General features: G+C 47.0%; 1 protein-coding gene across 1 annotated transcript; it reads right to left on the reverse strand.

The window, feature by feature from the left end:
• Positions 1-1936: 1936 nt before the first annotated feature.
• On the reverse strand, positions 1937-16292 carry LOC133366758 (delta-like protein C). The gene is made up of 5 exons (XM_061590224.1): positions 16109-16292; positions 5469-5570; positions 4552-4707; positions 2229-2426; positions 1937-1944 (listed from the first exon to the last, which is right to left on the reverse strand). The coding sequence occupies exons 1-5, from the start codon at positions 16290-16292 to the stop codon at positions 1937-1939; spliced, it is 648 nt and encodes a 215-aa protein (XP_061446208.1).
• Positions 16293-16571: the final 279 nt, after the last annotated feature.

Raw genomic sequence — 16571 nt, forward strand, 5'->3', positions numbered from 1 at the left:
ACACATGCCACACGTTCAAAGCTAGGCCCCCACTGCCCACAATACAGTCTGAGAACGGTAGTTTGTTAAGGGTGCTGGGAACAGTCGCTTTGTGAGGGGGTAAGCTGCAGTTCCCAGGATTCTTTGGGGTGGAGATGCGCTTTCAATGTATGGTTTCTGTATGCAGCCTTAGTAAAGCACGAGTCTGGCCTGGCAGAAGTGGGTGATGCGATAGGCCAAGCAGACTGACCCCAACTGGGTCTGGCTCAGGGGATCTTGCACGCCTGCACAGCAAACTGATCTACGTGTCATGGCTAAGTGACCTCCTCCCTCTCTCTCTCTCTCATACACACACACAGAGGAGCCCAGGGAACTGCATTGCTGTCAGAAAAGCCAAACCACCTCACTTGCTCTGTCAGCCTGGGAGAGCCTTCTTTGGCCAACCAGCTCCTCCTTAGGAAGAGGGCACCCCCCACAGGAACATCAGACGCTGCCTTATACCAGAGTCAGGCTGTTGAGGTCCATGTACCTCAGTAGTGCCTACACTGACCAGCAGGGTCCCTCTAGGGCCACCAGGGTCCCTTCTAGCCTGAAGATGGGCTCCTGGTTGGCATGCCAATGACATGCCCCCCCAACACACACACACACAGGTGCCGGGTAGCTCATTTGGCCCCAGATGGTGTCTTGTCTTATGAGGGGGAGGTGAGTTATGCTTTTGACAGCAGGAAAGCATTTTCTGTGGCTCACTTCAGTTGCACGATCGTCATATTGTGGTACTCGGGCACCGTCCGGTAAATCGGTTCCACCTGGAAGGCAAAATTCAGGCCTGACACTGATATTCTTGTGATTCTATGGCAGACTAAAGTCAGACTTGTCGCCTCAGTGAGGCTTCCTTTTCAACAAATCTGGCTTGGCTCAACCACAGTCCTCAAGAGGTTCCTACGGATATTACAACAGGAAGTCAGCCTTAGGGACCCACCCCACCCCCCACAACCCTCCACCCTGTGGACGCCCTCCAGCCCCACTGCCATTGGAGGCCACATGAGGCATTGATTAGGGTAGCTCTCCCCGAATTTTGTTTCACTGATGAGTGATGAGTAGGCTCCACATGCAGCCCAGCAGCCTTGGAGGTGTGTGTGTGGGGAGTGGTTAACCCTTTCCTTTCATGCCCCTTTTCCTGATCTGAATCCCTCCCCCCCACACACACACTCTGTAAGGAGGGGACAGATCTAGCATCCCTGTCTTTTTTCCTCCACAGAGTTAAGAGCAACTTGGGGGGGGGTGAGCACTTGGAAAGGGGAAATCAAGTGCCCTTGTGCAGCCTTCCCATGATTGGAACTGTTAATTAGCAAAACAAACTCCCTGGGAACTGCTGCTCATTACAGAACCTCTCTGGCCTCCTCCCTAGCCAAGGCTTAATTTTCCAGCGAAGGAGACCCTGGGGCCTCTTTCTGTCTGGACTCGCACAAAACCATCTTTCCCCAGGCCTTGCTGTGGCTGTTCAGTGGTGGGAGAAGTGCACTCTTCACTGGCTCAGGGGCTCTTCAGTCTTTCATCATGTTGTCCATTCTGAGGAGGGGGCAATTGCTCTGGGTACACCTTAAGCCCTGTGTCTGGCAGGCTCATCCCTCACCTGTTGTATAAACTCCTGTGCAAAGTCTTTATAAGCTGGAGAGGAAGAATTAGCCAGTTCTGATGTGAAGTTGCGGTTGGTGATCTTTACCATTATGTCAACAAAGGCATCCACCACTGCCAAGAGAGCACATTGTTCCAACAGTTAATTCCCAACCCAGTCAACCCAGGACAACACATGGATGGAGACTCGAGTCCACTGGGTTGTAGTTGGGGGGAGGGGAGCTGGAAATAAACTATTTATTGACAATTTATTTCTTGCCTACTCTTCAGCCAAAAAGGCTCCCAGAGCAGATTACAGATCAATAAAAGTTCTTCCATCAGGCTAATAGTCTAAAAGACATGACACAACAGGAAAAAGGAATGATGATGCAAAAATTGACTTTCATTATTTTAAAAGAAACATACACTGGAGATTAGTATCAATTGTATGCAACACCAACAGCTAAAATCCACCCCTGGACAAAACTGAGAATTCAGCCCAGAGCTTGAATGTCAGATTCCGAAACAGAACTTTTAATTTCTGAATCGAGGGGCTAGGAGGGTGACCTGAATCTCCCCCTCCCCAGATTTCCCTCTGCTCTCATTCAGAGTATCAGGGCATCATGTCAGCGTACCTGCGTTGACCTCAATGACATTCATAACAAATTCACACTGGCGGCCCCAGAAGTAGCGGGTGCACAGGCAGTCTGTTCCACTCCAGATCCCCCCGTTTAGGCAGTCTTTGGTGTCAAATGATTCACACAAAAGCCCCCAATAACCAGGGGGGCATACGCAGTTGGACCCATTGAAATGGCCACCATTTTGGCAGAGAACTGAAAGGGAGAAAGGAGTTATTGTCAAGTCCCTTCAGCAGCAGAGCCAAAGGGGAAAAGAACTTGGCCATTTCACTCATTTGCAGGTCTTCAAATCCAATTCTGAGGAGCAAGTCTAAAAAGAAACACCTCAATCCATCCCAAAGAGGCAACAGTGCTAAATATTAACATGACATACTCATTACCTGATAGCCTGCAACCTTCCCCCACCTTGTTGGGAGGACTATCAATCAGGTCACATCTACATTACACGTTTAAAGCGCTCTTATACAACTTCAACAGTCATGGTTCCCCCCCCCAAGAATCCTGGGATTTGTTAGGAGCCCTTTAACAAATGACAATTCCCAGGATTCCAAGGGGGAAGTCAGGCTACAAGCACAAACCATACACTTAAAGCCAGAGCTTGGAAGTGACTAGTTACAAGCAACTAATTACTTGTAATTCATTACTCTTTTGAGTAACGAGTGGGTAATTCCTTTACATTTTGATTGTAATAGAACTAGAAGTAATTTTACTACTTTTGCGGAGTAATTGTAACGTTTCCAGAATTACTTTTGGGCATTACTTGGGGGGGAGCAGGGGAAGTCTTCTGCTCCTCTGATTTGTGGATGAAAACCATGTGCCTCAAACTGGGCTTCTGTGCAGTGTCGCTCTTTCCTCATGCTCTGTGGATGGGTAGGAGGCAACGAGGGAGGAGGCGGAGAGTGAGATGGGGTGGAGTGAAGAAAACAATTATTTTTAAAAACGGATAGTGGTGGTGAAGAATGGAGTGGAGGGGAAAGGATCCGGAGGTCAAGAACATGGATAAAGGAGGAGAAGGAGGCAGCAGCAGAATGGAGATAAAGAACTGTGGAGGGGAAAGACGACAAAGAGAGAGAGAGAGAGAATAATGTGTTTGCACTTGGCACACAAAGTGGCCTCCACCACCCTCTCTGGCTACTGCGCTGCATTTGCAGTATTTTAACTTTTTTGCATCTCAGGGGAAAATGTTTGCTATTATGCTGGCTGGCTGAGGGGGGGGGTTGCACTTGGTTTAACATGCAAAGATCTGAGCAGTGGCCTCAGCCTCCCTCCCCACCACCCTTACCAGCAGAGAGACCACCATTGCTATCTTATGAATAAAAATAATTATTCTACTACCTCTGTATGTGTTTGTTTATTTTTAATATTGTTTTAGGCTACTTAGATGTGCAGCAGCCAAGACCAGCACCTTGTAGGCATTTTTTAAAGTAACTGAAATGTAATTGTAGCGATTACTTTGAAGGCAAAGTAAAGTAATCAGTTACTTTCAGAGCAATTGTAATTGTAACGGTAATTACTACTTTTTTGGGCCATGTAACTGTAAGTTACTACTTTTTAAAAGTAATCTTCCAAGCTCTGCTTAAAGCACACTCCCACCCTACCCCCAAGAATCCTGGAAACTGTAGTTTGTTAAAGATACTGGGAATTGTAGCTTTGAGGGGTAAACTACAGTTCCCAGGATTCTTTGGGGAAAATAATGTGCTTTAAATGTGCATTAAATGTATGGCGAGTGCTTTAAATGTATTTGACAACACTGTGAAAATCTTCAAAGTCAGCAAAACAGAAATGTGTCTTTTTGTAAGCAGATTATGAAAAGTTACGCTCCCCCTCCCTGTCCTCACTGGCCCAGTTGCATGACTGATTGTGGGATGACACTGGCAGGGGGGGGGAATGGATAGTGACAGCCTGTGTTAGCCATGGAAGGCCCAGCTCCTGGTAGGAAGGGACACCTCTGCCCACTCCAGACCACCTCTGGGGAAAAGGTATTCCAATAGTTCTTACATTTAAAAGCACGCTTTTCTTTAACGCTCCAAAATAAATGCCAACAATGAGCAGGATGAGGACTGACTCAAGAGAGCAGCTAGAAGCGACCCAGCATTCCCAGATGTAGGGGGCAGGGGGTTAAGGGGGGGTTCTTCCCCTTCCTCCGGCTCTGGGCCATGGCTTTCTAGGTTCTTCACACAACTTTCCCCCAGAGCTAAGCCTCCCCCACTACAAAAGCTCAAATGACACTCTGTGAGCCTCCCTGTTCCCAAAGGGAAGCAGATGAAAAATGTAGGCCCAGCCCCACATGCCAGGAGGGTGGGGCTGGCCCTTCACTCACCTGGAGGAGTGGTAGTGGTAGGCCTTTCCTCTGGGGCTATGGAAGTAGCAGGGGTGGGGGAGCCATCAACCAGAAATTCACAGCGAGGGCCATAGAAGGAAGGCGGGCAGCGGCACTTCACCCCATCATAGACACCCCTGTTCAGGCAGGTTTGCGCTGCAAAAGACAAAGTCCAGCCGGGTTCTCAGGAAGAGCAGCTGTCACAGGCAAAAGCTGCTAATGGGCACAGAACCCCTTCCTTAAGATGAGGACTTGGGGGGCAGGCTCTGCCCACAACCTCCAGCCCTGCTCAACACCATTTGGACTCCTGCTGCCTCCCCAGAGGAAGCCACTGGGCTTCACCCCCCCTTTCTACTCCCAGCAGGCCCCCCGGGACCCCTGACTCCCAGCACCCCCTGGTTCCCAGCCCCTCCCTGCCCCTGCCCCTTTACCAGCTGTGGTGAGCAAGAAGGAGAGGAGGAGGAAGGCAGAGATGAACCAGGTGTGGTGACTATCCATGGCCACCCAGGCAGAGCAGAGCAGAGCAGTGTGCCAGCCGAAGATGGTCTGCTTGGGCAAGGAGTTCTCCTTGCCAGCGTCATCGGAGGAGCCACACGAGAACTTTGCACCGACAGGATTCTCTGAGTCACTGTGTCAGGGGAGGGGCTGTGGCAGGGAATTATGAAGTATGTCTCAAGGGACACTTTACGGGAAGATGAGCCGTAAACTTTGGTCAGAAGATCCAGTGCCAAAGTGGGGGTTGGGATGGGGTGGGATGGGGGGGAGGCCAGCCAGCCTTGGGTGAGTTGAATCCCCCCTCCCCGCTGCCTTCCTTCCTCCCTCCCTGGCTGTTTGGCGGCCTCAGGGAGGGTCAGACATGGAACAGGAGGGACAAAGGAAGGCAATGGGTTCTTTCACAAGCCAATTCTTATCGGTACCATGGTATGCCGGATTCCAGACTTCACAGAACTCCTCATCAGACAGAATGAAAAAGGGAGCAACATTTATTGTGCACACAGAGCACATCAGTTCATATGCTTCTGGAAAACAGACAAGACAGAAATGTAAGGGATTCAACAGAGGAACTTTTTAAAAGTTAAAATTACAATAAACAAATTAAATCAAAGACATGGGGAAACAACACAATCCAAAAAAAGACAGCTAGCAGGAATAAATGCAAACAAAACATTTGCATAGCACGTGGCCTCCACACAAACAGGAATTAATGTTTTGTGGCCCACTTTGGGGTCTGGGTTGCCACAGGCTGATCTGTGGCAGAGGCTGGTGGAGCATAAGTGTTAACTGTATTTATGATGGGGGGGGGGAGATTGGTCAGAAGAAACTAGCCACTGCCTGAAATGGGAGACTTCAGCTTCCACATTCAACACCCCCACCCAGCCACTGGCCAGGGAGGCCCTTTGGCATCTAGAATAGGCCACTTTGCTCCAGGATTAGAGACTGCAGGATCACAGGGGCAAACTTATAAGAGGAGGAGGCAGGGGACGGCATGGACTTTGATTTGGATTCCTGCATTGAGCAGGGGTTGGATTTGATGGCCTTATAGGCCCCTTCCAACTCTACTGTTCTATGATTCCATGACTCTCGTGGGAGACAGACGCAGGAAGCTGCCTTATACCAAGTCAGAACATTGGGCCATCTAGCTCAGAACTGTCCACACTGACCTGCAGCAGCAACTCTCCAAGGGTCCAGGCAGGGGACGTTCCCTACTCGGAGATGCCATTGGAGAGTGAATCTGGGACCTTTGCATGCAGAGCAGATGCTCCCCCACTGAGCTATGGGGGGCCCCCAAAGATGATACGGATACTGTCTGTGACGCTGACATGTCTGGTGCCCTTGGGTGTGGAGTGTCTCCTGCAGCAAAGGAACTTCTTTATTTTGAATGCTGATACGTCTAACATGGCAGCGACTCAACTTCAATTATCTTCACGAGGGCAGAAAAAGAGCCCTAAAGCAGCAGCAGGATCAGGCCAAAAGGGTCCCCCATCCAGTCTCCTGCTCCTCACAGTGCCCAACCAATGGGGGATGCCCAGAACAGGTCAGCTGAGCGCAACGGCAGTGCTCTCCCCACTTGTGATTCCTGACTCCTGGGAATGAGGTTCTTAGTCAGCTCAAATGAGAGGCTAACATCTCTTTCAAAAGGTTTGTTTTAAATATATCAGTAGAAGACCAGTGAATGCATTTCAGTTTATGAAAAATTTGAGCATAATAATATCAAAGAGAAATCAACAGAACATTACATTAAAGAATTGTGAGGAAGGGAACAGTATATGCAAACAATGATGTCACAGGAAACAAAATAGAATATAGATATGCAACTGAACTTTTAAACCTAACTCTGTTCAGAAGAACCAGCCCTCTAGTTAAAGCTTACTACATTGTCCCAGCTGTCCTAGAAATACATGGCCTTTTTTCATTTACGAGAACAGAGCTACCAATCCAGAGTGAAATTCCAGGACACGGCCTCCTGTGGTCTTAGATGCATATTACATAAAATCAAGAAAGGGAAGGTGGTGTTCAGCACTGTTTAGGCCTCATCTTGAGTACTGCGTCCTGGACACCACACTTCAAGAAGGATGCAGACAAACTGGAACAGGTTCAGAGGAGGGCAACGAGAATGATCAGGGGACTGGAAACAAAGCCCTATGAGGAGAGACTGAAAGAACTGGGCATGTTTAGCCTGGAGAAGAGAAGACTGAGGAGAGATATGATAGCACTCTTCAAGTACATGAAAGGTTGCCACACAGAGGAGGGCCCGGATCTCTTGTCAATCGCCTCAGAGTGCACAACACAGAATAATGGGCTCAAGTTACAGGAAGCCAGATTTTGACTGAGCATCCTTAAAAATTTGCTAACTCGTAGAGCTGTACGACAATGGACTCAATGACCCAGGGAAGGTGGGGGGCTGTCCAACCCAGAAGGCCTTCAAGAGGCAGCTGGAAAGCCACCTGTTGGGGATGCTTTAATTTGGATTCTTGCATTGAGCAGGGGGTTGGACTCAATGACCTCATAGGCCCCTTCCAATTCTACTATTCTATGAATCTGGTGTCCAGGATATAGGATCCTGGAAAATAAAAAATAGTCCAGATAAAAATTAAAGAAAAATGTTTAGAAATAGCATAGTGAGGTCTGAATGTCACCCAGGAATAAAATAATCATTGCTGTTCAAAACGTATGTGGAAACCTCAGTGCAGGAAACCTTAACCCAGTGCAAAATTCATCAGTGGCTCCTTGTTGGTATCTCTCTGCCAAACTACACTATATTAAGCAGGAGACCCAACACAGGATCTCCAAACTTTTTTGGTTTTTAGTCTAACACTCCTGTGCCTCTGGAGCTGTAAATTTGGTCAGAGCAATAGGACTCTTGTTATTATTCCTATATCCAACAAAGAGAATAAAAGCAGATTACTACGGAATATTTAGAAGCACACTGCAAAGGAGGAACTCCCCACACAGCCTTCTTTTCCCCCTCCTTCCTCCCTAGATGAGGAGCAGGAGGTGTTTGGCGGAAGCAGGATTGACGCAGGGGGGGGGGACTTTGCAGGCTGCAAATGCCAGGGCCGCCAGCAGAGGGCGCCCTTTTCCTGATATAGGTGTGTGAGGCTGGCAGAGGAGTCAGCAGCGGGCAGGTCACAAATTGGCGTGGGGGCCCAAGCACCTCAGGGGAGGGTCCGGGACTCCTCCCCTCCCTGGCTGTCTTCTGCCTTGAGTTCATATATATATAAAGCAACCAGTTGCAAAGCATTTTAACATCGAGGGTCACAGCCTGTTGGACTTTTCCATGACAGCGATAGAGATGCCAGCAGATCCAGCAGCATTGACCAAAAGGGAGAACTTTTGGATTTACTCTCTGGACACATTGGCCCCACATGGCCTGAACCTGGAGGACAGTACCAGCATCACTTAGCTTCTGCAAATGAAGCCCCTCTGACCATTCCATCCTCAAAGCTCTATAACTGCCACCTTGGTAACAGCATTTGTATGTTGGCAGCTGGTGAAGGCGGAAGCTGAAACGTTTTGTTAATATAATAAAAACCTCTGTTTGGTTAATCACAATTTCGTTCGTATATATATATATATATATATATGTACACACACACATAAGCTAGCATTAATTGAAAAATGGAAATGGACGGCCTTCAAGTCGATCCCGACCTATGTTGACCCTACGAATAGGGTGTTCATGGTAATCGGTGTTCAGAGGTGGCTCACCATGGCCTTCATCTGAGGCTGAGAGGCAGTAAGTGGCCCAAGAGGTCACCCAGTAAGCTTCATGGCTGGGTGGGGATTCGAACCCTGGGCTCCCAAGTCGTAGTCCAGCACTCTTAACCACTACGCCACACTGGCTCTCTAGCATTAATTAATTAGCATTAATTACTATCAGCTGCCTTGAGTAAAACACACACACGCATATATATGTAGTAGCATAGTGGGTTATAAATCTTTACAATAAGTGAAATAACAAATGGGATCCACAGACACTCACTACCAGCAGCTTCCAGGGGCTGCTCAGGCCAAGCCGCTCCCCACCTTTTGGGGTGCCAGTGGGCAAATATGGAGATGGCACCATCACAAAATGGCTGCCACTGAGGGGAATCCCCATTCACAAAATGGCTGCTGTGGTGGTGGCCCCATACAAAACCCTTTTCCCATCAAAGGCAACCTGGTGAGGCTGACATAGAGAAGTAGCTGTGGTGATTAGGTTCCCTTTCAGCCTTCTTTTAGGAGTAGTAGCCAGCCGAAGGGATTCAGCCCATAAAAAAAGGTAAGAATGGGGAATTGGCAGGCCCAGGGAAACTTGTTCAGCGGTGGTAAATATACTTATAGTAGAATAAAGTCTTTGTTATTTCCTTCTGACTTGTTTCTGGGACACAACAGTAACTTGGCCCAAGAAATAGAGTATGAGGTGGGGGGGTCTGACCCCAAAATTGCCACTCCTTTGAACCCACAGTTTTCAACAGAACACCCATTTCAGAGGCTGCATGTTCAAACCATTTATTTGTTTTTATTCAACAAAAGTTACATTTCACTTTTTAAAAAAACTTAAGTGGTTCACAGAAACTAGTTTGTTAAAGGTGCTGGGAACTGTAGCTCTGTGAGGGGTTAAGTACCCCTCCCAGGATCCTTTGTGGGAAGCCATGTGCTTTAAATATATTGAGGGGGGGCATACACAGCCAAAGAATCCAAACTCCCCCCCTTGTCAGCAACAATTGCCCCCCATATCTCTTTCTCTCTCATCATCATCATGACCAATACACCTCCCCTTTCTTTCAGGATCACCCGTCTCCAAAGCCTCCCTCCCTCCCTCTTTCAGGATCACTCCCCTAACCTCTTTCTCACACATGCATGCACCATCCCCATTCATTCATTCATTCATTCACACATGAAAGTGCATGCACCCTATACATCCATCAGGCACACACCCTTTCTTTATCATCACCCCCCCCCAGCCCCAGTCACTCCACTGCCCTCACCAATCTTCCATAACTCTTGAGAAACAGACATGGGGAGTCCCCACAACTGAGTGGTGGAAAAGGAGAGAGAAAAAAGGGGGCAGCCCCCCTTTTATCTCCAGTCCCGCCCATTGCCTGTATGTGGCCCCTGACAGATTACCCCTGTAATATGGCCCTTGACACACAAAAGGTTCCCCAACCCTGTTTAAAAGGGAGGGGGTGTTCCTTAGAGGAGGCAGCACAGCCCTGACCCCCACCCTGCCCTCTCTTCTCTCCCATGGCCCTGACTCCAAATAAAAGCTGGAAGGGGAAGCTGAGGCAGCAGATCAAGGCACAGCTGAAGTTGCGCACTTTGTACAGAGCGGTCAAAGGACAAGAGAGAGCCACCTCCACTCCCTGCCCTTTGGTTATGTTGGCAAAGAAAGAGTGCCTGAATGTATTTTTCCACAGCAGAGTTACAAGGCCAAGAAGCACAGAGTCCGTGCAGATCTCAAGGACAAGTATCCAAGGCAACCAGCTGGCCTTATCTATAAGACTTAGCAGATCTGGCCAGTCGGTGTGGGGGTCGAGGAGTTTGTACAGAGAGAGCTTGTGATATATTGTCAGTAAAGTGACTCTTAAAACTTATTGCTTGTCCGGCTCATTCCTTCAACTGGCATCTAGCCTGTCACTATACTGTTCTGCATCCTGGGCATCTGCTTGCACCAGATCCAACATCCAACAAATGGTAGCAGAGGATGGTTACCTGGTGCTGATGGTTACCTGGTGCTGAGGATTGCAGAAAAGCGGCAGAGAAAAGCCAGAACTGCAGACCAGTGAGTAAAACAGCAGAGAGACGGAGAAACCGAAAGCTGAGCTGAAAGCTGTGAGAGAGCCGTGGGGAAAAAAAAAAACCTGACTGAAGGACAGAGGTGAGAAGCTCTAATTACAAAGGCGGTGAACTGTGAAAAGTGAAAGTATGTCTGTTACGTTATCAGCCGGGATTCCCTTAGAAAGGCTGACAAGGAAAAATTATGGCACTTGGAAACAGAGAATGCAGGCTTTTCTAGTGAAAGAAGACCTGTGGAAAGCTATCGCAGAAGACCCACCCGCCGGGGTGCCTATTCCAGCAGATTGGAGAAGGCTGGATGAGAGGGCAAAGGCGTTAATTGTTCTTGCTATTGATGATTCTCAATTACTGCACGTGCGTGATGCAACAACAGCTAAGGAAACCTGGGAAACTTTAAGAAATATTCATGTGAAAAAGACTGCTAGTTCTAAAATATATCTTGCCAGAAGATTGTATCAGATGTGCTTATCTGGAGATACAACCATGTTAGAGCATTTGTTGGAAATACAGACTGTTTACTGAGTTGTCAGAACGTGAAATTGAACATTGTCAAACGCAAAAAGTGTATATCACATTATCTTCACTAGATTCATGTTATGATAGTCTGGTGAGCTCTTTGGAAGCAATGGACAATGCAAATCTCAATATGGATTACATAGAAGGAAAACTTTTACAAGAATTTCAAAGAAGGCAAGAAATGGCAAAGCAAGAAAGGACTGAGTCTAAACACGTGGAAAAGCAGAACAACAAAGCTGCACAAGAGAGACTGTATGGACAAAGGGCATGTTATTTTTGTGGTTCCAGGCAACATCTACAAAGGAATTGTGAAGCAAGAAGAAGAGAAAGAGGAAGAAAACCATGTGTACAGGTGATCTATGCTAGTAAGAATAAGCAATGTATTAACAATGAGCAGGGAAATAACTGTAAAGATTTATGGGCAATTGACAGTGGGGCAACAAATAGTATAATCAAAGATAAATCCATGTTTCATACATTTTGTGACGTAGAGGATCATGTAATAATGGCTGATGGATCTAAGAAACAGATCAAAAGTAGGGGAACAGTGAAATTAGCAGGTTTCAATACCATGACTGATGTGCTGTTTGTTCCTGATATTGAATGCAACATTATGGCTGTGTCAAAACTCAATGAAATGGGGTTCAATGTAATGTTCAAAAGGGGTTCAGTGCATGTAATGAGAGGAGGAAAAATATTTATGAAAGGAATAGTGAGGAACTCATTGTTCTTCTTACACGTGAAACAAACAAATCATGTACTCATGTGTGCTAATAAGAAACCCCATAATAATTGTGTTCATTTATGGCACAGAAAACTAGGCCATATAGGATATGAAAATGTGGTGAAAACAACAGAGAACAGTAATGATGTGACATTGAGAAACTGTGAAAAATATGTAGACTGCCACGTGTGTAAACAAACTAGGCCAGTTGTGGCTGCAAAGAACAAAGAAGCCATGCCCAGTACAAATGCACCTTATCAATTAATACACATGGACTTAGTGGGGCCATTTCAACCTACTCAGGGGGGTGCAAGATATTTCCTGACAATAGTTGATGATTTTTCAAAATTCTGCACTGTTTATTTACTAAAAGCTAAATGAAGCTGCAGAGAAACTGAAAAGATTTATTACAAAAATTGAAGTGCAGTTTGGTGTCAAAATACAGAGAATAAGATCAGATCAAGGAGGAGAGTTCTTAGGACACTCTTTTACTGAATACTTGGATAAAAGAGGGATAAAACAGGAGTTAACAGCCCCTTATAGTCCTCATCAGAACGGGTTAGCTGAACGCTGGAACAGGTTGCTTCAGGACTCAATAAGATCAATGCTATGTGACTCCTCTTTAACACAAGGTTTCTGGGGAGAGTGTGTTCTGTATTCAGCTTACATTCAAAACAGAATATTCCATAAGGCCACTGGAATGTCTCCTTATCAGAAATTGTATGACAGAAAACCCAGATTAAAACATTTGATTAGATTTGGAGCAGAATGCTGGGTACATGTTCCCAAAAATAAAAAGGACAGGGAAGCTGCAAAGGAGAGCAGACAAAGGGTACATGCTGGGATTTGAAAACACGTATTACAGAATTTGGATGCCAAAACAAAGGTCTGTGGTGTTAAGCAGAAGTGTGCAAGCAATAGAGCAGGATTGGGAAGAGAAAACATATGTGGAGTTGGGAAACACTGAAGTTAGTAATGAACAAGAACACGCAGATACAGTACCAATAAAACAAGAAGAAACAGGCAGCAGTAGTGAATCAAGTTCTAGCTCTGAGAGAGAAACTGAGGAATCGCCTGACACAGACACAGACACTAAGGCAGAAATACAACCACGCAGATCAGAGAGAACAACCAAAGGTATTCCACCTGTTAGATTTAAAATAAATTCCATTAAGCATATAGACTTCAGTAACTGGAAAAAGTGGGATGATGGGAATCATGAAAAATAATTGCTGAAAGAAATATAATGAAAATGATGCTGAGATTGCAATGGAGTAACTGTATTACAAATGATGCTGATGTAAACTGAAGAAAAGAAATGTATCATGTGGAGAAATGTAATTTAAGTGACTGCAAGAAATGTAACTGTAATTGTGATAACAAAAGTTAGAAGAAACATGAAAGATGTAATGTAAATGATAAAGGTTTATGCTATGGAAAAATAGGTGGGGGGTGTTGGCAAAGAAAGAGTGCCTGAATGTATTTTTCCACAGCAGAGTTACAAGGCCAAGAAGCACAGAGTCCGTGCAGATCTCAAGGACAAGTATCCAAGGCAACCAGCTGGCCTTATCTATAAGACTTAGCAGATCTGGCCAGTCGGTGTGGGGGTCAAGGAGTTTGTACAGAAAGAGCTTGTGATATATTGTCAGTAAAGTGACTCTTAAAACTTATTGCTTGTCCAGCTCATTCCTTCAACTGGCATCTAGCCTGTCACTATACTGTTCTGCATCCTGGGCATCTGCTTGCGCCAGATCCAACATCCAACAGGTTAGAGGGAGCAGGAAGTTTCATTCATTACCCAGACTTGGTCATGACCTTGGTGGCTTGATAGGCCAGCCCCATCCAGGCCCAGGGAGAGGCAGAAAAGAGAGAAAGGAAAAGGGCAAAAGGTAGCCTAGGGTGGCTCCCGCTAGCCTGTCTCAGGAGCCTGTGAGACACGCTGCCTCACCCCAGTCAAATGCAGGGGAGGGGAAAGGCCAGGGAGGGCAGGTCTGAGGAGGGGGGCAAGGGCAGGGGGTCAAAATCCCCAGGGCCAGGACCTCTGGAGGCCTCTGGAGACCTGGACCATGGGAAAACAAAACATACATTACAAAATAAAAGCTGGTGTCTCCACAGACAACACAGTGACTATAATGTCTGTTGCTAAATCTCATTATGAAGTAATTTGCCTGTACACTTAGCTCACCAAAAGAAACTTGCATATTTTACCTTTTCTTTCATTTATGTGAGTAAAACCAAATATGAAACACTTGCTCTTTAAACACCAAGATAATTTCAGTGTACAATCCTTGCAGAAAAATTAGGACCACCATGACTTTTCTGGACCTCCTTTGCAGATCCTGTGCTATATTAAAAAAAACAAATCTATATACAACATTGAAACAGCATAAAAATGAGCCTGAACTGATATAAAGTATGTCTGGAAATTATGTTGAATATTTTTTTTAAAGAAAAAACTTTTTTTGCAAGGGTTTTTTTAGGCATAACAGTTTAATTGCTCAGGTCAGGATCCAATAATAAGGTGCAGCACCCCTACCTCCGATTAAGAGCCCTGTCCTCAGTAGCCAGTCAGTTGCCGAAAGCCCATCTGAACAGAAAGGTCTTGGTCTGCCAGGGAAGGGGATGAGGCCAGTCTAGACTCTCTTGGAAGGGAGTTCCGCCATCTGGATGCAGCCACTGAGAAGGCCCTCATAGAATCATAGAATAGTAGAGTTGGAAGAGGCCTATAAGGCCACCAAGTCTAACCTCCTATTCAATGCAGGAATCCAAATCAAAGCGTTCCCAACAAATGGCTGTCCAGCTGCCTCTTGAAGGCCTCCTGTGTCGGAGAGCCCACTACCTCTCTAGGTCACTGGTTCCATTGTCGTATGGCTCTAACAGTTAGGAAGTTTTTCCTGATGTCCAGTGGAAATCTGGCTTCCTGCAACTGGAGCCCATTATTCCGTGTCCTGCACTTTGGGACGATCGAGAAGAGATCCGGGCCCTCCTGTGTGTGACAACCTTTCATGTGCTTGAAGAGTGCTATCCTATCTCCCCTCAGTCTTCTCTTCTCCAGGCTAAACATGCCCAGTTCTTTCAGTCTCTCCTCATAGGACTTTGTTTCCAGTCCCCTGATCATCCTTGTTGCCCTCCTCTGAACCTGTTCCAGTTTGTCTGCATCCTTCTTAAAGTGCGGAGACTAGAACTGGACTCAAGATGAGGCCTAACCAGTGCTGAACAGAGGGGAACTAATACTTCACGCGATTTGGAAACTATACTTCTGTTAATGCAGCCTAATATAGCATTATAATATATAGCCCTCTCTCTCTCATCCTCACCAAAGCGTCCCTGAGGGTGGGGGAGTGAGAGAAGGGCCTCCAAGGCAGATCTGAAAGCCTGGGCAGGCTTGGATGGGAGAATATGGTCTTTCAGATCCCTTGGACCCAGGCCATCGTTTCAGTTGTGAGCTGATATATTAAATAAAATTTCATATATTATCTTTATGCTATGTTTTGCAGACACACCTTCAACCTAAGTAACTTAAAACCCGTTTAAAGAAAGTGGTAACACTTGGTTTGTAGGAAGATTTAGGGAGGGGGCTGATCATGCACCTTGCCCCCGGCCCCATGCCAGCTCTCAGCGGCCCTGGGGGGTGGGGAGGATCAGCAAGCATCCAAACACAAAACTGATGACCTCTCTCAGCGGGGGGAAATGGAAGTATGAATGCCACAAAGTGCTGCGCATTAATCTCCCAGCAGCACCTTCTGGAACCAACCCTCCACGTGAGAGAGGAGCCACTGAAACTCCACGCTCCCCCTCCTCCTCCAGCCCCCAATCTAGAGAGCCCATCAAGGAGGGCACCGTGGTTGGGCCATGGGATCAAAAGCCGCTGCTGAAAGATCCAGGAGAATAAGCAAGGGCCCCTGTTCCTCGTGTCAGTCACCTGGCCCAAATCATCCGCTCAAGCAGCCACAACAGAATCTATGCCGAAACCAAGCCTGAAGTGGATCCAGATCATCAGTTTCACCCTAGAATGCCTGGGAGTTGCGGAGCACCCACTTCTGCCCTTGGGGTCCATGAGGGCTTTTCTCAGGAACCGCTTCACATCTCCCTCCTTCAAGGCAGCCAGGACTGACTCCTTGACAAGCAGTTGAGATTCACTTCCTTCCCGTGGGAAGTCAAACACCATGACGGCCAAGGGGCACGCTGGCCCTCTCCGCCCCACTCCAAGCATCTTGGCCATGTCCTCACAGGGTGCCAGCATAGCTCATTCCACGCAGGAAGCCTCGGTGTGGGGTGTACTCCAGACAAGCCCCTCGACTGAACTGACAGTGGCGCTCAGAGAGCCTGCAAAGCTGCCGCGTGTCAAGTCCAGACCCCTGGGGTCCATCTGGGTCAGTACTGGCTACACTGACTGGCAGCAACTGCCCAGGATTTCAGGCAGGGGACGTTCTCAGCCTGACTTGGGCCACCTCCAGACTGTCAGTATTTTGTGGGAGGTATTCAGTCACAGATCAGGAAC

This window comes from Rhineura floridana, chromosome 11 (assembly GCF_030035675.1).
Source record: "Rhineura floridana isolate rRhiFlo1 chromosome 11, rRhiFlo1.hap2, whole genome shotgun sequence".
In the NCBI taxonomy this organism is placed as follows: Eukaryota; Metazoa; Chordata; class Lepidosauria; order Squamata; family Rhineuridae; genus Rhineura; species Rhineura floridana.

Bases quoted from the DNA above. Each gene is read 5' to 3' on its own strand.
- LOC133366758 (XM_061590224.1), bottom strand. From the start codon at position 16,292: ATGGCCAAGATGCTTGGAGTGGGGCGGAGAGGGCCAGCGTGCCCCTTG. The intron at 5,571-16,108 runs GTGGGTGCTCCG...TCTGTTTTCCAG, and splicing joins CATGGACCCCAAGGGCAGAA to AAGCATATGAACTGATGTGC. The intron at 4,708-5,468 runs GTACCGATAAGA...TGTCTTTTGCAG, and splicing joins CTGGAATCCGGCATACCATG to CGCAAACCTGCCTGAACAGG.